The following is a 22,449-nucleotide window of genomic DNA, read 5'->3' on the forward strand; positions in this document are numbered from 1 at the left end:
GAACTGTGAACAGAGGGGGAGTGACGGGGTCACGGATCAGTGAACTGTGAACAGAGGGGGAGTGACGGGGTCACAGATCAGTGAACAGAGGGGGAGCGATGGGGTCACAGATCAGTGAACAGAGGGGGAGTGACGGGGTCACGGTTCAGTGAACTGTGAACAGAGGGGGAGTGACGGGGTCACGGATCAGTGAACTGTGAACAGAGGGGGAGTGACGGGGTCACGGATCAGTGAACTGTGAACAGAGGGGGAGTGACAGGGTCACGGATCAGTGAACAGAGGGGAGTGACGGGGTCACAGATCAGTGAACAGAGGGGGAGTGACAGGGTCACGGATCAGTGAACTGTGAACAGAGGGGGAGTGACAGGGTCACGGATCAGTGAACTGTGAACAGAGGGGGAGTGACGGGGTCACGGATCAGTGAACTGTGAACAGAGGGGGAGTGACAGGGTCATGGATCAGTGAACTGTGAACAGAGGGGGAGTGACAGGGTCACGGATCAGTGAACTGTGAACAGAGGGGGAGTGACGGGGTCACAGATCAGTGAACAGAGGGGGAGTGACGGGGTCACAGATCAGTGAACAGAGGGGGAGTGACGGGGTCACGGATCAGTGAACTGTGAACAGAGGGGGAGTGACGGGGTCACGGATCAGTGAACTGTGAACAGAGGGGGGAGTGACGGGGTCACGGATCAGTGAACTGTGAACAGAGGGGGAGTGACGGGGTCACGGATCAGTGAACTGTGAACAGAGGGGGAGTGACGGGGTCACGGATCAGTGAACTGTGAACAGAGGGGGAGTGACGGGGTCACGGATCAGTGAACTGTGAACAGAGGGGGAGCGATGGGGTCACGGATCAGTGAACTGTGAACAGAGGGTAGTGACAGGGTCACGGATCAGTGAACTGTGAACAGAGGGGGAGTGACAGGGTCACGGATCAGTGAACTGTGAACAGAGGGGAGTGACAGGGTCACGGATCAGTGAACTGTGAACAGAGGGGGAGTGACAGGGTCACGGATCAGTGAACAGAGGGGGAGTGACAGGGTCACGGATCAGTGAACTGTGAACAGAGGGGAGTGACAGGGTCACGGATCAGTGAACTGTGAACAGAGGGGAGTGACATGGTCACGGATCAGTGAACTGTGAACAGAGGGGGAGTGACAGGGTCACGGATCAGTGAACTGTGAACAGAGGGGGAGTGACGGGGTCACGGATCAGTGAACAGAGGGGGAGTGACAGGGTCACGGATCAGTGAACAGAGGGGGAGTGACGGGGTCACGGATCAGTGAACTGTGAACAGAGGGGGAGCGACGGGGTCACGGATCAGTGAACTGTGAACAGAGGGGGAGTGACAGGGTCACGGATCAGTGAACTGTGAACAGAGGGGGAGTGACAGGGTCACGGATCAGTGAACTGTGAACAGAGGGGGAGCGACGGGGTCACGGATCAGTGAACTGTGAACAGAGGGGGAGTGACAGGGTCACGGATCAGTGAACTGTGAACAGAGGGGGAGTGACAGGGTCACGGATCAGTGAACTGTGAACAGAGGGGGAGTGACAAGGTCATGGAGCAGTGAACAGAGGGAACTGACTGTGTGTAGCATTAATGAAAGATGAAGGAGCTACATAAACAGAAGCTTTGTGCTAGCTTGTTAGCTGAAGGTGCCCTTAAGATTATTTCTCAGCAAGGAACAAGTTTCAAAAAGTTAGAACTACTTTGCAATGACTTCTATGAACTGCGTGTCCAAGCACCTGCAATGGAATGTAGTGCAGCTATTCCAGGCACTGGATCATATATCACAGCAGATGTTGCAATGTGCTTGGCACACTCTATATGGGTCGTTTAACCTATAGTCTAATTGCAGCCTGTTAAGTCTCTGCTCCATGACAATTTGTAAATAAGTGAAGAGCCAACAGCCCATGTGCTCTGCATCTGGTATATGTGAAATCTCCCAGAACAGTAAGGATTACACCAGTCTGTCAGCTCAGAGCATGCTGCAGACCACAAGTACTCACAAAAAGCCACAGCCTCTGCAACAGGCCAAGGTGACCTACACCATCAATTTTTGGGGACCACAAAACAGTCTGCTAATGACAACAGCGGACAAACCAGTAACAAGCTGTATAATACAGGCACCACTCCCACCAAAAACAAACATCTCGCTGATACCAACTCTGATTCCAGTACTCCAAGGGACGGTCAAGAGGCTTTAATGCTAAGAAATGGGGACGAGCAGAAGAATGCTTGAAATGTCAGCTGATTGGTGTTCTCTCAATAGATGCTGCCTGACCTGCTGAGTATCTCCAGCGCTTTCTGACTTTCTTTCATTTCTCAGCAGTTATTCCCTTTTTGTGATCGTTAAAATTGAACAAGATGTGGATGAGAATCTCAGCTGGGTCCTGATGACTCCTTGGAGAGGGGACCAAACAGGGTTAATCAATAGACTGTAACTCACTTAGCCTGTGAGCTGAAACAACGGTGCTGAACACTGTCATTTTCAACGTCAGAGACTTATGGTCACAAATCTGAAAAAGTTCAATTGGAGGATATACTACTTGTAAAAACTACACCCAGTGTAACATTTTGGGACTTTTAACTCTATGCCCTGGAAGGATTTTGTTTTAATTCATATTTCGATATATTGCAATAAACAACTTGTATTTATATAGTTCATTTAACGGAAGTATAATGAGACAAAAACTAACACTGAGCCAAACGAGGAGATATTAGGAGGGGTGGCTAAAAGCTTGGTCATAGAGGTGGGTTTTAAGGAGGGTCTCAAAGAAGAGAGAGGTGCAGAGGCGGCTATGTTAAGGGAGGGAAGTCCAGAGCTTAGGGCCTAGACGGCTGAAGGCATGACCGCCAATGGTGGGATGAAGGGAGTGGTGGATGCACAAGAGGCCAGAATTAGAGGACGACAGAGATCTCGGCGGGTTGTAGGAGGTTACAGAGATAGGGAGGGGCGAGGTCATGGAGGAATTTGAACACGATAAGAATTTTAAAGCTGAGGCGTTGATGGACTGGCCAATGTAGGTCAGTGAGCACAGGGGTGATGGGTGAACAGGACTTGGTGCGAGTTAGGATACGGGCAGCAGAGATTTAGATGAGCTGAAGTTTACGGAGGGTTCAAGGTGGGAGGCCGGCCAGGAGAGTGTTGGAATCAGAGTCTAGAGGCAACAAAGACATGGATGAGGGTTTCAGCAGCAGATGGGCTGAGGCAGGGGTGGAGATGGCGATGTTAAGGACGTGTAAGTCGGCGGTTTTTGTGATGGAGAGGATATGGGGTTGGAAGCTCAGCTCTGGGTCAAATAGGACATCTAGGTTGTGAAAAGTCTGGTTCAGCCTCAGACAGTGACTAGGGAGGGGGATGGATTAGGTGGCTAGGGAATGGAGTTTGTAGCGAGGAGCGAAGACAATAGCTTTGGTCTTTTCAATGTTTAACCAAAGGAAACTGCAGCTCATCCAGAACTGGATGTTGGACTAACAATCTGACAGCACAGGCAGTGGAGGGGTCGAGAGAGGTGGTGTAGAGCTGGGTATTGTCACCGTACGTGTGGAACCTGACGTTATGTCTTTGAATGAAGTCGCCAAGGCGGCAGCACGTAGATGAGGAAGAGGAGGGGAACCAATGTTGCTACAGATGCTCTAGCTACGACCGGATAGACAGGAGTGGAACCAAGTGAGGGCAGTCCCACTGAGTTAGACAATGGATGAGACACATTGGAGGAAGTTGATTTGGTCGACCGTGTCAAAGGCTGCAAACAGGACGAGAAGGATAAGGAGGGATAGTTTACCATGGTAACACTAACAGAGAATGTAATTTGTGACTTTGATTAGGCCGTTTCAGTGCTGTGGCAGGGTCAGAAACCTGATTGGAGTTAAAAGAAAGACTTGCATTTATATAGCGCCTTTCACGACCTCTGGATGTCCCAAAGCGCTTTACAGCCAATGAAGCACTTTTGAAGTGTAATCACTGTTGTAATGTAGGAAATATGGCAGGCAATTTGTGCACAGAAAGCTCCCACAAACAGCAATGTGATAATGACCAGATAATCTGTTTCGGTGATAAATATTGGCCAGGACATCGGGGATAACTCCCCTGCTCTTCTTCGAAGTAGTGCCATGGGATCTTTTATGTCCACCTTAGAAAGCAGACGGGGCCTCAGTTTAACGTCTCATCCAAAAGACGGCACCTCCGTACTGTACTGGAGTGTCAGCCTGGAGTGGGACTTGAACCCACAATCTTGTGTTGGATTTGGGAGTCGGCATGATGTTCAATGACACTGGAGAGGTATAGGAGGTTGGAGATGGGGTGTTAGTCTGCAAGGAGAGGGGACTCAGGGCTGGGGTTTTTGAGGAGGAGGCACAGTACCCGAGAAGGCCCCATGTACAATGTCAGTTAACTTGGGGCCAGGAAGGGAAGTTGTGTAGTCAGCAGTTTATTGGAAATGGGGTCAAGGGTGCAGGCAGCGGGTCTCATGGACAAAATGAGTTTGGAGGGGACATGACAAGAGATAGGAGACGAACTAGAGAACGATGTGGATTCAGGGCTTGGGCAGGGGGGAGGTTTGGTTTGGCAGGAAAGGGGAAGGAGGATGCGGAATAGGCAGCTGAATGGATGGTCTCAATCTTAGTGACAAAGATGTCCATTTATTGCTATATAAAGATAGATTCAGCTTACATAGTGTTAATACCCAGAGATAGAAAAGCCATTTAGCATCACCCTATAGCAGTTCATATCCTAATGCTAGGTTATTGCTGAATTGACAATACAGGAACCATAAGTTTCCACATTAAAGGGTCATCATTTCATTCAAAGCAGTAACTGTGGCAGCTCAACAGGCCACCTCTTGACACACACAGCTTTGAGGGAGGCGTCAGACGACTGGTGAATCCCATACCCCGCTCTAATTTAATCTCATCCACTGTATATTTCTGATATTTATGAACCAAGTGTAATATTTTATATTTAATTTGCCTACCCAATCTCATCACCAATCTCAATCCTGTAAATCTCTAGCTACATCCTCTGGTTCCACTGATCTCCCTACTTTGGTCTCGTCAGCAAATCTGACAGGTTTGCAGTTGGTTTCTTTATGTAGATTAATAAGCACACGGGTCCAAGCACTGACCTATGCGGGACTCCACTCAACCTCTCCCGCCAGTCTGACATTACATCTCTCACAAGTTTGCTGTTGTTTTGTCCAGTCCCATGTTCTACCGAGTTCCTGTGGCTTTTAGTTTAGTTTGAAGTCTTTCATGTGAAACTTTGTCAGGTTCAAATGAACTATCTACTTTATCCATCTGTTCAGAGAAGTCAAGGTGGTTTGTCAGGAAAGACGATCCTGTCTAAATGCAGGTGAATATTGCTGTACAGGTTCTTGTCTAGGATGGAATCGATTCCAGTACTTTTCCTGCTGATGTGAGGCTATGACCGGTTATTATCTGGGTCAGAGATGCTGCCCTTTGTCAACACAGGGGTTGTGCTTGCTGCCTGCAGTCCCGTGCCACTCGTAGATGCCCAGTACTTCCGTCCTGGTGATAGACAGTGCTACTGCAAACATTCCTCACATAGCCTGTTTCAGAATCCCAGGATATGAGTCACCTGGCCTGGCGACACCAAGGACATTGGAGGTTCTACAGAAACTGCATGGCAACTCAGTGTTACTGAATACTCACAGAACATATCTGATGCACTTCAGCTGTTTTACTTTCTGAAAATTCATGGGGCGGGGAGAGGAAGAAGAAAGGGAAAGGGGAGGGCAAGATAAACTTAGTTGTTTCCAAAGAAGAGTACCTTTAGAGTCCTGGTTGGAGCCCAGCCTGTGCCATCGATGGAGTGCTCCCTCAGCAAGCTGCAAAACACAAAAGGAAGATTTCAGCAGCCTGGAGGTACAGCAAGAGGCTGATGGTGTGTGAAACCTGGCCACAGCACCGTGGAGTGGGGGGAGATAAAAGAAATGTTGTAGTGGTAGGGGATAGTATCGTTATGGGGATAGATAGCGTTCTTTGCAGCCGAGAGCGAGAGTCCCGAAGGCTGTGTTGCCTGCCCGGTGCCAGGGTTAAGGACATATCCTCTGGGCTGGAGAGAAACTTGGAGTGGGAGGGGGAGGATCCAGTTGTCGTGGTCCATGTTGGTACCAACGACATAGATAGGACAAGGAAGGAGGTTCTGCTGAGGGAGTTTGAGCAGCTAGGGGCCAAATTAAAAAGCAGAACCACAAGGGTAATAATCTCTGGATTACTACCTGAGCCACGTGCAAATTTGGCTAGGGTAAATAAAATTAGAGAGTTAAATGCGTGGCTCAAAGACTGGTGTGGGAGAAATGGGTTTTGCTTCTTGGGACACTGGCATCAGTACAGGGACAGGAGAGAGCTGTTCCTGTACAAGGGACGGACTTCACTTGGCCAGTGCTGGGACTAGAATCCTGGCTATTCGAATAACTAGGGCTGTAGAGAGGGCTTTAAACTAATTAGTGGGGGGGGAGGTTTTAATAGAGCGAAAAATAAAAATGACAGCGGAGAAGGCAATAGAGCAAGGTAGCAGTGGGGGAATTAAAAACCAGAGCGTGTCAGGAAGGGACAGAATGTATAATGATAAAGGTAAAGTAGTAAAAGGGGTAAAAGCAGGAATAAATTGTCAGAAAACATATTTGAAAGTTCTTTATCTGAATGCACGCAGCATTCGTAACAAAATTGACGAGTTGACGGTACAAATAACTACACATGGGTATGATCTGGTGGCCATTACGGAAACATGGCTGCAAGATAATCATGACTGGGAACTAAACATACTAGGGTATTTGACAATTAGGAAGGACAGACAGGAAGGAAAGGGAGGTGGGGTTGCTATGTTAATCAAGGATGGAATCACTGCAATAGTCAGAAATGATATTGGGTCAAAGGATCAGGATAGTGAAATAGTTTGGGTGGAGATAAGGAATAATAAGGGGAAAAAGTCACTAGTGGGCATAGTCTATACGCCTCCTACCAGTTGCAACTCTGTTGGTCGGAGTATAAATCAGGAAATAGTTGGGGCTTGTAATAAGGGAACAGCTATAATCATGGGGGATTTTAACTTTCATATTGACTGGACTAATCAAATTGGGCATGGCAGCCTTGAGGAAGAGTTCATAGAGTGTATTAGGGACGGGTTCCTTGAGCAGTATGTAACTGAACCAAACAGGGGGCAGGCAATCTTAGATCTGGTCCTGTGTAATGAGACAGGATTAATAAAAAATGTCCGAGTAAATGATCCCCTTGGAATGAGTGACCATAATATGGTTGAATTCCAAATTCAGTTTGAGGATGAGAGAGTTGGATCTCAAACCAGCGTACTGAGCTTAAATAAAGGAGACTATGAAGGTATGAGAGTAGAATTGACTAAAGTGGACTGGGAAAACAGATTAAAGTGTAAGACGGTACAAGAGCAGTGGTCTACATTCAAGAAGATATTTCACATCTTTCAAGATAAATATATTCCACTGAGGAAAAAGGGGAGTAAAAGAAAAGACAGCCAACCGTGGCTTAGTAAAGTAATAAAGGATAGTATCCGACTGAAAACAAGGGCATATAAAGTAGCCAAATCTAGTGGGAGGATAGAAGATTGGGAAGCATTTAAAAGCCAGCAAACAATAACTAAAAGATTAATTAAGAAAGGGAAGATAGATTATGAAAGTAAACTAGCAAAAATATAAAAATAGATAGCAAGAGTTTCTACAGCTATATAAAAAGAAAAAGGGTGGCTAAAGTGATCATTGGTCCCTTAGAGGATGGGACCGGGAAATTAGTGGTGGGGAACATGGAGATGGCAAAGACGCTGAACAAATATTTTGTATCAGTCTTTACAGTAGAGGACACTAAAAATATCCCAACGCTGGACAAACAGGGGGCAATGGGGGGGGAGGAGCTAAAGACGATTAAAATCACTAAGGAGATGGTACTCAGTAAAATAATGGGACTTAAGGCGGATAAATCCCCCGGACCTGATGGCCTACATCCTAGGGTCTTGAGAGAAGTGGCTGTAGGGATTGTGGATGCATTGGTGATTATTTTCCAGAACTCCCTGGACTCAGGAAAGGTCCCGGCAGATTGGAAAACTGCTAATGTAACACCCTTATTTAAGAAGGGAAGTAGACAAAAAGCTGGAAACTATAGACCAGTTAGCCTAACATCTGTGGTTGGCAAAATGTTGGAGTCCATTATTAAGGAAACAGTAACAGAGCATTTGGATAAACATAATTTAATAGGACAGAGTCAGCATGGTTTTATGAAGGGGAAGTCATGTTTGACAAATTTGCTCGAATTCTTTGAGGATGTAACATACAGGGTGGATAAAGGGGAACTAGTGGATGTAGTGTATTTGGACTTCCAAAAGGCATTTGACAAGGTTCCACACAAAAGATTACTGATCAAGATAAGAAATCACAGGATTGGGGGTAATATACTGGCATGGGTGGAAGATTGGCTATCTAACAGAAAACAAAGAGTTGGGATAAATGGTTCATTCTCGGGCTGGCAATCAGTAACTAGTAGTGTCCTGCAGGGGTCAGTGCTGGGACCCCAACTCTTTACAATCTATATTAACGATTTGGAGGAAGGGACCGAGTGCAATATATCCAAGTTTGCCGACGATACAAAGATGGGAGGGAAAGCAGTGAGTGAGGAGGACATAAAAAACCTGCAAAAGGACATAGACAGGCTAAGTGAGTGGGCAGAGATTTGGCAGATGCAATATAATGTTGGAAAGTGTGAGGTTATGCACTTTGGCAGAAAAAATCAAAGAGCAAGTTATTATCTAAATGGAGAGAAACTGCAAAGTGCTACTGTACAAAGGGATCTGGGGGTCCTGGTGCATGAAACACAAAAAGTTAGTATGCAGGTGCAGCAGGTGATCAGGAAGGCCAATGGAATCTTGGCTTTTATTGCGAGGGGGATGGAGTATAAAAACAGGGAAGTCTTGCTGCAGTTATACAGGGTATTGGTGAGGCCACACCTGGAATACTGTGCGCAGTTTTGGTTTCCATATTTAAGAAAAGATATACTTGCTCTCGAGGCGGTTCAGAGAAGGTTCACTCGGTTATTCCAGAGATGAGGGGGTTGACGTATGAGGAAAGGTTGAGTAGGTTGGGACTCTACTCATTGGAGTTCAGAAGAGTGAGAGGCAATCTTATCGAAACATATAAGATTGTGAGGGGGCTTGATCAGGTGGATGCGGTGAGGGTGTTTCCACTGATGGGTGAGACAAGAACTAGGGGGCATAATCTAAGAATAAGGGGCTGCCCTTTCAAAACTGAGATGAGGAGAAACTTCTTCACTCAGAGGGTAGTAAATCTATGGAATTTGCTACCCCAGAGAGCTGCGGAAGCTGCAACATTAAATAAATTTAAAATGGAGATAGACAGTTTCCTAGCAGATAAGGGAATTAGGGGTTACGGGGAGAGGGCAGGGAAGTGGACGTGAGTCTAGATTCGGATCAGCCATGATCCTATTGAATGGTGGAGCAGGCCCGAGGGGCCGTATGGCCTACTCCTGCTCCTGCTTCTTATGTAAGAAGATTCCAACAGCAAAACTTTTGAAAATGACTGACTATATCTAGGCTTTGCTGTGAAACAGTTAGCTACTACTCTCGAGTGATTGCAACATTTGGAAACAGGAGTTTAACACAAAAAACAGCTACAATGCATCCTTTAAATTTGTTGCTGGATAATTTGTCTGATTTATTTTCACTATCAGATTGTCTCTGAGGTTCCACCAAAGCAATAGAAGTGGTCAGGATCATTACTTACACCTGAATCAACACCTGTCAGTTGGAGCACGTTTGGACGGTACACAGCCAGAGCATGTTTGGACTCCACACAGCAGAGCTATGCTCTATTTGCACAGCTTTCAGCTACAGGTAGTGATAATCCTGGTTATGGGGATTTTATATTACACATAGCCTGGCTGTGCCCAGTCAGCAGTAATCAAATTACCAAAATCCTAAACATATACATTAAAAAAAGTATTTTATGATTTGAAATATGACAGATTTCTCTATCACGAACTTCTGGCTCTCTCCCACACATGGTCGACACTCATGGTTATAGTTTAAGCTCTTGCCTAACTCTTTCTTCCTGTTCAGAGAAAACTGCAATCAACAGAAGTAGACCCCCATCTCTCACAATCTGAAAGTTATAACCTGACTTATTTATAACCTTACTGTCTTTCGGATGAGACGTTAAACTAAGGCCCTGCTGCCCTCTCAGATGGGTGTAAAAGATCCAGCATTATTTTAAAGGGCCGGGGAGTTCTCCCCAGTGTCCTGGCCAATATTTATCCCTCAACCAACGTCAGTAAAACCGTTTAATTGGTCGTTTATCTCACTGCTGTTTGTGGGATCTTGCTGTGTGCAAATTGGCTGCCGTTTCCTACATTACAACAGTGACTACACTTCAAAAAGTACTTAATTGGCTGTAAAGCGCTTTGGGGATGTCCTGTGGTTGTGAAAGGCGCTATAGGAATGCAAGTTCTCTGCTTCTCTTTTTTTTTATTCATTGATGGGATGTGGGCGTCGCTGGCTGGCTAGGCCTGCATTTAGTGCCCATCCCTAATTGCCCTTGAGAAGATGGTGGTGAGCCGCCTTCTTGAACCGCTGCAGTCCATATGGTGTAGGTACACCCACAATGCTGTTAGGAAGGGAGTTCCAGGATTTTGGCCCAGCGACAGTGAAGCAATGGCGACACAGGTCCAAGTCAGGATGGTGTGTGGCTTGGAGGGGAACTTGTAGGTGGTGATGTTCCCATGCGTCTGCTGCTCTTGTCCTTCTAAGTGGTAGAGGTCGCGGGTTTGGAAGGTGCTGTTGAAGGAGCTTTGGCGAGTTGCTGCAGTGCATCTTGTAGATGGTACACACTGCAGCCACAGTGCGCCGGTGGTGGAGAGAGTGAATGTTGAAGGTGGATGGAGTGCCAATCAAGCGGGCTGCTTTATCCTGAATGGTGTTGAGCTTCTTGAGTGTTGTTGAAGCTGCACTCATCCAGGCAAGTGGAGAGTATTCCATCACACTCCTGACTTGTGCCTTGTAGATGGTGGAAAGGCTTTGGGGAGTCAGGAGGTGAGACACTCGACGCAGAATTCCCAGCCTCTGGCCTGCTCTTGTAGCCACAGTATTGATATGGCTGGTCCAGTTCAGTTTCTGATCAATGGTAACCCCCAGGATGTTGATAGTGGGGGATTCAGCGATGGTAATGCCATTGAATGTCGAGGGGAGATGGTTAGAGTCTCGCTTGTTGGAGATGGTCATTGCCTGGCACTTGTGTGGTGCGAATGTTACTTGCCACTTGTCAGCCCAAGTCTGAATGTTGTCCAGGTCTTGCTGCATATGGACACGGACTGCGTCAGTATCAGACGAGTCTCGAATGGTGAACAGTGTGCAATCATCAGCGAACATCCCCACTTCTGACCTTATGATGGAGGGAAGGTCATTGATGAAACAGCTGAAGATGCTTGGGCCTAGGACACTGCCCTGAGGAACTCCTGCAGTGATGTCATGTGATTGAGATGAATGACCTCCAACAACCACAGCCAACTTCCTTTGTGCTAGGTAGGATTCCAACCAATGGAGAGTTTTCCCCTTGATTCCCATTGACTTCAATTTTGCTAGGGCTCCTTGATGCCACACTCGATCAAATGCTGCCTTGATGTCAAGGGCAGTCACTCTCACCTCACCTCTTGAGTTCAGCTCTTTTGTCCATGTTTGGATCAAGGCTGTAAGAAGGTCAGGAGCTGAGTGGCCCTGGCGGAACCCAAACTGGGCATCAGTTAGCAGGTTATTGCTGAGTAAGTGCCGCTTGATAGCACTGTCGACAACACCTTCCATCACTTTGCTGATGATTGAGAGTAGACTGATGGGACGGTAATTGGCCGGGTCGGATTTGTCCTGCTTTTTGTAGACAGGACATACTTGGGCAATTTTCCACATTGCTGGGTAGATGCCAGTGTTGTAGCTGTACTGGAACAGCTTGGCTAGGGGCGCAGCTAGTTCTGGAGCACAAGTCTTCAGTACTATTGCCGGAATGTTGTCAGGGCCCATAGCCTTTGCAGTATCCAGTGTCTTCAGCCATTTCTTGACATCACGTGGAGTGAATTGAATGGACTGAAGACTGGCATCTGTGATGCTGGGGACCTCAGGAGGAGGCCGAGATGGATCATCCACTCGGCACTTCTGGCTGAAGATAGTTGCAAATGCTTCAGCCTTGTCTTTTGCACTCACGTGCTGGGCTCCACCATCATTGAGGATGGGGATATTTTGGAGCCTCCTCCTCCTGTTAACTGTTTAATTGTCCACCACCACTCACGACTGGATGTGGCAGGACTGCAGAGCTTTGATTTGATCCAATGGTTGTGAGATCGCTTAGCTCTGTCTATCGCATGTTGCTTCCGTTGTTTGGCATGCAAGTAGTCCTGTGTTGTAGCCTCACCAGGTTGACACCTCATTTTTCGGTATGCCTGGTGCTGTTCCCGGCATGCTCTCCTGCACTCTTCGTTAAACCAGGGTTGATCTCCCGGCTTGATGGTAATGGTAGAGTGAGGGATATGCCGGGCCATGAGGTTACAGATTGTGGTTGAATACAATTCTGCTGCTGCTGATGGCCCACAGCGCCTCATGGATGCCCAGTTTTGAGTTGCCAGATCTGTTCGAAATCTGTCCCATTTAGCACGGTGGTAGTGCCACACAACACGGTGGAGGGGGTCCTCAACATGAAGACGGGACTTCGTCTCCACAAGGACTGTGCGGTGGTCACTTCCACCAATGCTGTCATGGACAGATGCATCTGCAACAGGTAGATTGGTGAGGACGAGATCAAGTAGGTTTTTCCCTCTTGTTGGTTCCCTCACCACCTGTCGCAGACCCAGTCTGGCAGCTATGTCCTTTAGGACTCGACCAGCTCGGTCAGTTGTGGTGCTACCGAGCCACTCTTGGTGATGGGCATTGAAGTCCCCCACCCAGAGGACATTTTGTGCCCTTGCTACTCTCAGTGCTTCATCCAATTGGTGTTCAACATGAAGGAGTACTGATTCATCAGCTGAGGGAGGGCAGTAGGTGGTAATTAGCAGGAGGTTTCCTTGCCCATGTTTGACTTGATGCCATGAGACCTCATGGGGTCCTGAGTCAATGTTGAGGACTCCCAGGGCTACTCCCTCCCGACTATATACCACAGTGCCACCACCTCTGGTGGGTCTGTCCTGCCAGTGGGACAGGACATACCCAGGGATGGTGATGCAATGAATGGCAGTAATGTTAACAATTACCATGATATTTTGATCAGAGTGTGCAGGAGCCACCTACCTCCGAAGGGCGAAAGTACCCCACTGTCAGACTATATGCTTTAGGCTAAAACTGATAATTAAATTTATTTACAGGAATTGAAATATATAGAAGCAAAAGAATACAGCGCGAAACTTGCAGCACAAATACTTAGAAATTAACTACTGAATTTGTCCACAAGAGTTTAAATATCTTATTCAGAATAGATTTCTTACACAGTCAAATAACCTGGAAGACTTTTGGAGGACAATGACATTTGTAGATTTGTGATGTTTATACATGGGGAAAGGGAATATTTTGCCTACCAAATGGAATCTAAATATCAATCACAGAAACTGAAAGAGAGTTGAAAGCTGCACTCTTAGTTTAAACACTGACCAGAGGGTGACTAGCAACACATTGCTTTTATGGCAAAAGAAACCTTTCCTGCCAAAATATTACAAACTTTTGACATTGGCTTGGATTTTGCAGTGTCATTACCCCTCTGAAACTGACCATAACTTCAGGATTTAGCACATGCTCATCTAAACGCAGAAATTCTGAAGTTGCAGTCAGTCATTCATTGCTCCTGCGCTGTGGACCCTTTCCCCACCCAACCCATCCCATAGTCGGCAATCCACAAAATCAGTGGAACCGACGAAAACTTGAGCTTTTCCGCACTAATATCACTGTTAAATACCCCATAAAAGATTAAGCCTGGTTGAAGTAGGTGTAACTGGGGTTTTAACAAAGTATTGACTGCTAAACAACTGCTCTGGCCCTGAAAAACTACTTTTTATATTAATGGAGTGTCAACTTTCTCCATTAAAATAAAAATTACATTTTTTAAAGTTTATTCATGATATTTCAGCTTTTACCTTAACCACATATATATGTCCCAATCTTTATTTTGATCTCTAACATTTTTAAAAAGTGCAGATAATCAGTGCTGTTTCATTTCCTGGCTTGCTTTCTGTGAGAATTCATCAATGTGATTGGCTGCTTAGATAGCTTGATGATGTCACTGCTGCACTACGGTCTGAATCCCCTATTCACAGCGCTACAATCAACCTAAAGTTTTCGCCATAGAGATCGCGAGATGCGTAAGGATTTCTACTACACCTTAGGAAGGATATATTGGCCTTGGAGGGAGTGCAGCGTAGATTTACTCGAATGATACCTGCACTCCAAGGGCTAAATTACGAGGAGTGATTACACAAACTAGGGTTGTATTCCCTGGAATTTAGGAGATTCAGGGGGTGATTTGTTTTAAGTTTTCAAGATATTAAAGGGGAACTGATAGGGTAGAGAGAGAGAAACTATTTCTGCTAGTTGGGGAGTATAGAACAAAGGGATATAGCCTAAAAATTAGAGCCAGGTCTTTCAGGAGTGAAGTTAGGAAACACTTCTACACACAAAGGGTGGTAGAAGTTTGGAACTCTCTTCCACAAATGGCAGTTGATACTAGGTCAATTGTAAATTTAAAATCTGAGATTGATAGATTTTCATTAAGGGATATGGAGCAAAGGCGGGTATATGGAGTTAGGTCACAGGTCAGCCATGATCTCATTGAATGGCGGAACAGGCTTGAGGGGCTCAATGGCCTACTTCTGTTCCTATATAATTGGAATCGACAAATAAACACCCACTGCTCATCAAAAGATCAATGATTCAATTAGATTGAGTTCAGGGAATAACCCTAGAGTATTTGACTGGCCTCTAGAATTTTTGCATGTATTTAACAATTCAAAGAGATGAAGGTATTTCTGAAGTAAATTACCTATGGAAATGCTGAGTGCCTCTAGACAGTTTATTATATTGTCTTTCTCTTCACAGAGATTAAGGAATTGTAAGAATACAGCTAAATGCAGACCATTCTAACTTCACTGGCATATATAAAACGATATATGAAAAAGATATGACAAAGGGTTTTAGAGTTTGAACCATTACAGAACTCAGATTCTGCCAAATCTTCCCTCCAGTTGGGACCCACCTCAGAAAACCATGATACCAAGCCTGACGTCAGCAACGACTGGTTCCATCAAAAGGCTCACAAGGATAAGGGGTAGGCCTTTTAGGACAAAAATGAGGAGGAATTTCTTCACCCAGAGAGTGGTGAACCTGTGGAATTCTCCACCACAGAAGGCAGTAGAGGCCAATTCATTAAATATATTCAAGAAGGAGTTGGATATATTTCTTAAGGCTAAAGGGATCAAGGGGTATGGGGAGAAAGCAGGGACCGGGTACTGAATTTGGACGATCAGCCATGATCGCATTGAATGGCAGAGCAGGCTCGAGGGGCCGAATGGCCTACTCCTGCTCCTATCTTCTATGTTTCTATATTGCCATATCTGAGTGTGTACCACTGCGCCCCCATGGCGACCAGGACGCCAACCTAAACACGGTCAGTGCCCTAGCGCCACTTGGTCAACGGAAGATGTGTACTTGATCATTTAAAAATGCATGTATAAAACACATCAGCCATTTACAATCGATCAAAACCTGAGAAGCATCAAACAAAAGCAATACCTTAAACAGATTTCTCCAGTCTCGGTAATATTGGGGTGCCAAATTCTGGTCAAACATTTCACCTTGGGAGGCTGCAGAAACAGAAAAAAAGAAAGTTAGTTTTCAAGTTCACTTGTGTTGAGTTGGATGATGTTTTTCCACCTTGAAGAAGTCAAGCCAGGTGATACTTGAGCAAAATGGGAAGACTGAGTTACACTGATAAAGTTATTCAGAGGAAAGTCTCGGTTAAACAGCAAAACTTACCAGCCAGATCTCCAAAAAGAAATGTGGCTTTGGTGACGGGAGAGAACAGACACGCTGCGAATAATGCTTCAGGTGCACAAGAACTAATCAGAAAAATCATTCAACACACCAGCACACGTTTCCCAACACATTCAGACGGTATTTAACTAACCAAGAAATGAACTGTAGCATCAGATGCAGAAATTGGTTATGTTCGATTTACACTCTAGATACCATGAGTAAAATAGTCAGCCCGCTGGGAAAACAATGAGGTGCACCATAACCATTTTAACCCCATAACTTTACAGGGTGGCACCAATGGCAAATGGCAGAGACAACTCAGTGTTGCAAATGATGAGCAGTACATGCCTTCGAGGCATTGGCACTCTCCGCAAGAAGAAAATTACCAGTGGCACTAGGGCTGTGTCTCAGGTTTTGGCTGCAGATCAGCAGTGCTCGTTTTTACCATTATTGGCATGTGAACCTCCCCAGACACAAGGAAAGGACCACGGTCACAGTAAGAGAGGGAAGGAGCAGTGTCACAGTAAGAGAGGGAAGGACCAGTGTCACAGTAAGAGAGGGAAGGACCAGTGTCACAGTAAGAGAGGGAAGGACCAGTGTCAGAGTAAGAGAGGGAAGGACCAGTGTCACAGTAAGAGAGGGAAGGACCAGTGTCAGAGTAAGAGAGGGAAGGACCAGTGTCACAGTAAGAGAGGGAAGGACCAGTGTCAGAGTAAGAGAGGGAAGGACCAGTGTCACAGTAAGAGAGGGAAGGACCAGTGTCAGAGTAAGAGAGGGAAGGACCAGTGTCACAGTAAGAGAGGGAAGGACCAGTGTCACAGTAAGAGAGGGAAGGAGCAGTGTCACAGTAAGAGAGGGAAGGAGCAGTGTCACAGTAAGAGAGGGAAGGACCAGTGTCAGAGTAAGAGAGGGAAGGACCAGTGTCACAGTAAGAGAGGGAAGGACCAGTGTCAGAGTAAGAGAGGGAAGGACCAGTGTCACAGTAGGAGAGGGAAGGACCAGTGTCACAGTAAGAGAGGGAAGGAGCAGTGTCACAGTAAGAGAGGGAAGGAGCAGTGTCACAGTAAGAGAGGGAAGGACCAGTGTCAGAGTAAGAGAGGGAAGGACCAGTGTCACAGTAGGAGAGGGAAGGACCAGTGTCACAGTAAGAGAGGGAAGGAGCAGTGTCACAGTAAGAGAGGGAAGGAGCAGTGTCACAGTAAGAGAGGGAAGGACCAGTGTCAGAGTAAGAGAGGGAAGGACCAGTGTCACAGTAAGAGAGGGAAGGACCAGTGTCAGAGTAAGAGAGGGAAGGACCAGTGTCACAGTAGGAGAGGGAAGGACCAGTGTCAGAGTAAGAGAGGGAAGGACCAGTGTCACAGTAAGAGAGGGAAGGACCAGTGTCACAGTAAGAGAGGGAAGGACCAGTGTCACAGTAAGAGAGGGAAGGACCAGTGTCACAGTAAGAGAGGGAAGGACCAGTGTCACAGTAAGAGAGGGAAGGACCAGTGTCACAGTAGGAGAGGGAAGGACCAGTGTCACAGTAAGATGTAGCGTCGCTGTGAAAGGGCGTGGAATTGAATGGAGTGTAGTGTGTCTGTGAAAGGGTGGAAAGTTGGATGGGGTACAGTGTGTATGTGAAAGGGTGGGGAGTTGGATGGGGTATAGTGTCCATGTGTGAAAGGGTGGGGAGTTGGATGGGGTACAGTGTCCGTGTGTGAAAGGGTGGGGAGTTGGATGGGGTACAGTGTGTATGTGAAAGGGTGGGGAGTTGGATGGGGTACAGTGTGTATGTGAAAGGGTGGGGAGTTGGATGGGGTATAGTGTCCATGTGTGAAAGGGTGGGGAGTTGGATGGGGTACAGTGTCCGTGTGTGAAAGGGTGGGGAGTTGGATGGGGTACAGTGTGTGCGTGAAAGGGTGGGGAGTTGGATGGGGTACAGTGTGTAAAAGGGTGGGGAGTTGGATGGGGTACAGTGTGTGTGTGTGAGGGTGGGGAGTTGGATGGGGTACAGTGTGTGTGTGAGGGTGGGGAGTTGGATGGGGTACAGTGTGTGTGTGAGGGTGGGGAGTTGGATGGGGTACAGTGTCCGTGTGTGAGGGTGAGGAGTTGGATGGGGTACAGTGTGTGTGTGAGGGGGTGGGGAGTTGGATGGGGTACAGTGTGTGTGTGAGGGGGTGGGGAGTTGGATGGGGTACAGTGTGTGTGAGGGTGGGGTGTTGGATGGGGTACAGTGTCCGTATGTGAAAGGGTGGGGAGTTGGATGGAGTACAGTTTCCCTGTGTGAAAGGGTGGGGAGTTGGATGGGGTACAGTGTGTGTGAAAGGGTGGGGAGTTGGATGGGGTACAGTGTCCGTGTGTGAAAGGGTGGGGAGTTGGATGGGGTACAGTGTGTATGTGAGGGTGGGGAGTTGGATGGGGTACAGTGTGTGTGAGAGGGTGGGGAGTTGGATGGGGTACAGTGTGTGTGAGAGGGTGGGGAGTTGGATGGGGTACAGTGTCCGTGTGTGAAAGGGTGGGGAGTTGGATGGGGTACAGTGTCCGTATGTGAAAGGGTGGGGAGTTGGATGGGGTATAGTGTCCGTGTGTGAAAGGGTGGGGAGTTGGATGGGGTACAGTGTGTGTGTGAGGGGGTGGGGAGTTGGATGGGGTACAGTGTGTGTGTGAGGGTGGGGAGTTGGATGGGGTACAGTGTGTGAGAGGGTGGGGAGTTGGATGGGGTACAGTGTGTGTGTGTGAGGGTGGGGAGTTGGATGGGGTACAGTGTGTGTGTGAGGGTGGGGAGTTGGATGGGGTACAGTGTGTGTGAGAGGGTGGGGAGTTGGATGGGGTACAGTGTCCGTGTGTGAAAGGGTGGGGAGTTGGATGGGGTACAGTGTCCGTGTGTGAAAGGGTGGGGAGTTGGATGGGGTACAGTGTCCGTGTGTGAAAGGGTGGGGAGTTGGATGGGGTACGGTGTGTATGTGAAAGGGTGGGGAGTTGTAGGGAAGCTGTGAATTCTAACGACCCTGAGGAGTAACGGTTGTGGAAACAATAATAAAGCTATCGGCCTTTGAGAAGCTGGAGCCTTGACTGCACTGCTTGCCAGCCTTATAAATGCAAGTCTTTCTTTCTTTCAGCCTCCCACAAGCTCAGCACAGAGCCATTCTGTAACAAGCCAGTTTGCTTCCAGCTGAGCAAGGACAATTATGTAGCAGATTCCTGATATTGATAAAAGGAAAGCAATATCCTCTAGCTCAGGTAACAGGAAAGGTTCACAGTTTGGTATGCCTCACACGATCTGCTGCCCCCATCCATCACCAGGGACCTGCTGTATTGATGACAGTCTGAGCTGCACTTCGTGTGGGCAGAGCAAGCAGCCCGATATATCTGAGGATTGTACTGGGAGTTATTAGCTTCACTAAGAGTCCCAGAAATGTCATTTGCCCACCCTGGGGTCCTGTGTCTTTATCAGAATGCAGGGGCGCAATTCCATTCAGATCCGAATATACTTATCACACAAATACTGCTGCCATTCACAGAACATATCAATGGCCTAGTGCATTTCTCCCAGTAATCACCAGCATCTGACTCACAGCAACTCACAGTCACTCCCAGACCCTTCCCCACATCACAATCCAGAGTCACTCTCAGACCCTTCCCCACATCACAATCCAGAGTCACTCCCAGGCTCTTCCCCCACATTACAATCCAGAGTCACTCCCAGACCCTTCCCCATCTCACCCGGTCAGTTACGCCTAGAATAGCTCCTGTAGTCAGGTGAAAGAAGTTAGACAATCTGCTCTCTTACTGTTCAAGGTTCTGCTGGAAACGATTTGAATGATCAGGACATTATGGGGTGGAAAGTTCACTAGTTCGTCAGAGCCAGGCAAAGGCTGTGGTGCCAAAGCAGAAGTAACACCGGCTGCCCAAGGAAGCAGAGGCAGTGGCAGGTCTGGGGGTGAGGAGGCGCCTGCTGCCACAGTGACACCGCCCATGTAATAGCATTTAAGGGGGCCGAGGGATCCCTGTACAAAATCTCACCACCAGAGGAATCCGGCTAGTTTGGAGCACTGAGAGCTGGCAGAGGGTTAGACTGTGCAAGGCCATCGAGGGACAGGTTCAAGGAAGAACATTGATGAGGACACAGAATAAATTAAGGGATGGCCCAAATAGGTTGGCTGAACTTACACAAGAGCAATGCTCCCTCTAATTTTTTTCCCTGCGCGGGCCCTTTATATTTGCTGTGTAGTATCTCTTGCGGCAGCAGCATCTGGTGATTGATGCGCGGCCGCGCACCTTAGGAGGAACATTGCACAAGAGGATCTAAAATGTGCACAGGACCCTAAGAAAAGCTGGAACAACTACAATGCCAGGCACTGAGTGTATCAGGCAGGCCAGGGATTGGTGGTGCTGCTGCCTGTGAAGTTACAGGCTGACTGGGTGGGTCTGCACAGGTGGTGGAAAGGTGCAGGGAGATAGATGTTGCCGTTGAGACTCAATCGACCGTGGAAGTGCTGGATCTGCCGCATGTTAAAACCCCGACTCTCCTGCGAGGAAGTGTCACTAAGTACCATCACCACTTTGGTCCAGCGAGGAAGGAGTGTAAATATATTAATAAGAGTAAAATGGGTTCCATGGTAAACAAGGTCACTCAAAAGCAGGGCTTGACGGTGCATACCCTGTGCCACACAGTGAGCGCAAACACAAAGCGAGGGAAGTAACAAAGAAGCTGGGTCTGGGAGCACTCTCATCTCTGGTGGGACTGGTCCCCAAGAAGAACAAGCCCATATGACTGTGTGTAAATGACTGGAAACGTAACAACTCGCGCGAGTTACCTGCTGCCTCGTGAAAAGGAGATCCCAGAGCAGCCCAGGAGCACCAAGTATCTGGTGCCTATCAATCTGATCAAAGGCAGGTACCATTTAGCACACAGGCCCAGTCACGCTCCACTTCCACTACAGTCAGCACTGTACGAGTTTACACTCTTGCATGTTGGATTGAAGAGTGGACGCAGCAAATTCCAACAGTTGATTTTGTCCTGACAAAGCGAGATTACACCTCTGCAGACAATGATGCCATCGCCATTTTTAATGAAGTGTTTGCATTTATGCAGAGCCTTGTCTCCTCAGGACATCTCAAATAGCTTCACTGCCAACTAATTGCTTTTGAAGTGTACTTACTGTTGTAATGTAGGATAGCACTGCAGGAAATTTGCACACAGCAATGTCCCATAAACAGCATTTTTAGTTGGATATGGAAGAAACACCTTACCCATGTCAGTTATGCATTAACCTGGTTAAGTAAAACAGGATTGATGGTTAAGATTGAAACATGAAACATCGGCAAAGCCAAGGTATGGTAATTAGGTCACAGTCTGGCGGGGGAAAGAGACCCCCAACCAGGCAAAAGTACGCTCCATCACACACTGGGCCCACCTCACCATCAAGAAACAAGTCTCAGGCTTGATTTGGTTAGTTGGCTATTACCTCAAGTTTATTCCGAAGTACAGTAATACAGCCAACCCAGAACTGACCTGACCCAGAACTTGAATCCCAACCAAGTGATAGGGTCCGGTGATGCACAAGATGCTTTTGTAAAGCTGAAAGATGTGCAGACCCTGTGCGAGTTTGTCCCAATTATTCCTGACCTTTCATAGTTTATACTGATATATACTGGCCTAGGCATCGGTGCTGCACTGAGCTAGGTAAGTGATCTTGGATAGGAGGAATCAGCTATTTACCCGAGTCACATGCTGCTACCACATGCTATTCCTTATTCAACAACTGAAAAAAAATCTTTAACCTACAACGGTACACTTGCAGACCAGCTTACTGCATTGTGTGCCTGGCGACAAAAGTGCACAGCTATTGCAATGAAGTATGCGTCATCACCATGGTTACTGAGGCTGGAACTCTGCTGTGTTGTCACAAGCAGGCTAGCTGTGGTTTTGCTCCTCACCCCCAGTATCAAAATCAAAAGGGGGAACTGATGTAACAAAAATGAAGTAATTTTGTTTAACATTGAGCTTGGCATTGGCTTCTTGAATGCTGTTATTGTGCATGAAGGGTTAAAAGGGTACATTACCATAGTGGTTATGATGGTGTACTAGCAACCCAGAGCTCTTGAGTTTAAATCCTATTGTTGAAAATTGTGAAGTTCAAGTCAACAAATCTGATAAATCGTGGGGTAGCCCGGATGGATCAGTAACATCCTTCAGAAAGGGACCCCTGATACCCTGCGCATTCTGCGCAAACCATGACTCCAGTCCACTATCTGACCAGAGATCTGTGGAGTTTGATCATGGCTTTCTCCGACTTGTTTTCTACTGTTTTGCTTATGTAGTTCAACATCGGTTGAGGCTGCTAGGATCCCTAGATTTCAGTCAACCGTACTCTATGCAGAATCACTCACAGCCCCTTCCCCCGGCAATCT

General features: G+C 47.1%; 1 protein-coding gene across 6 annotated transcripts in view; it reads right to left on the reverse strand.

Moving 5' to 3' along the window:
* The window catches only part of ube2f (ubiquitin-conjugating enzyme E2F (putative)), a 253,275-nt gene that overhangs the window by 37,017 nt on the left and 193,809 nt on the right, over positions 1-22,449 (reverse strand). For all 6 annotated transcript variants that reach the window (XM_085985594.1, XM_085985591.1, XM_085985593.1 and 3 more), the window contains 2 exons: positions 15,814-15,884; positions 5,797-5,854 (listed from right to left, as the gene is read on the reverse strand). In XM_085985594.1, the coding sequence (XP_085841720.1) occupies positions 5,797-5,854; positions 15,814-15,884 (129 nt within the window). The remainder of the gene's footprint in view (positions 1-5,796; positions 5,855-15,813; positions 15,885-22,449) is intronic.

This window comes from Somniosus microcephalus, chromosome 4, assembly GCF_052327205.1.
Source record: "Somniosus microcephalus isolate GS21.2 chromosome 4, FLI_Smic_1.0, whole genome shotgun sequence".
In the NCBI taxonomy this organism is placed as follows: domain Eukaryota; kingdom Metazoa; phylum Chordata; class Chondrichthyes; order Squaliformes; family Somniosidae; genus Somniosus; species Somniosus microcephalus.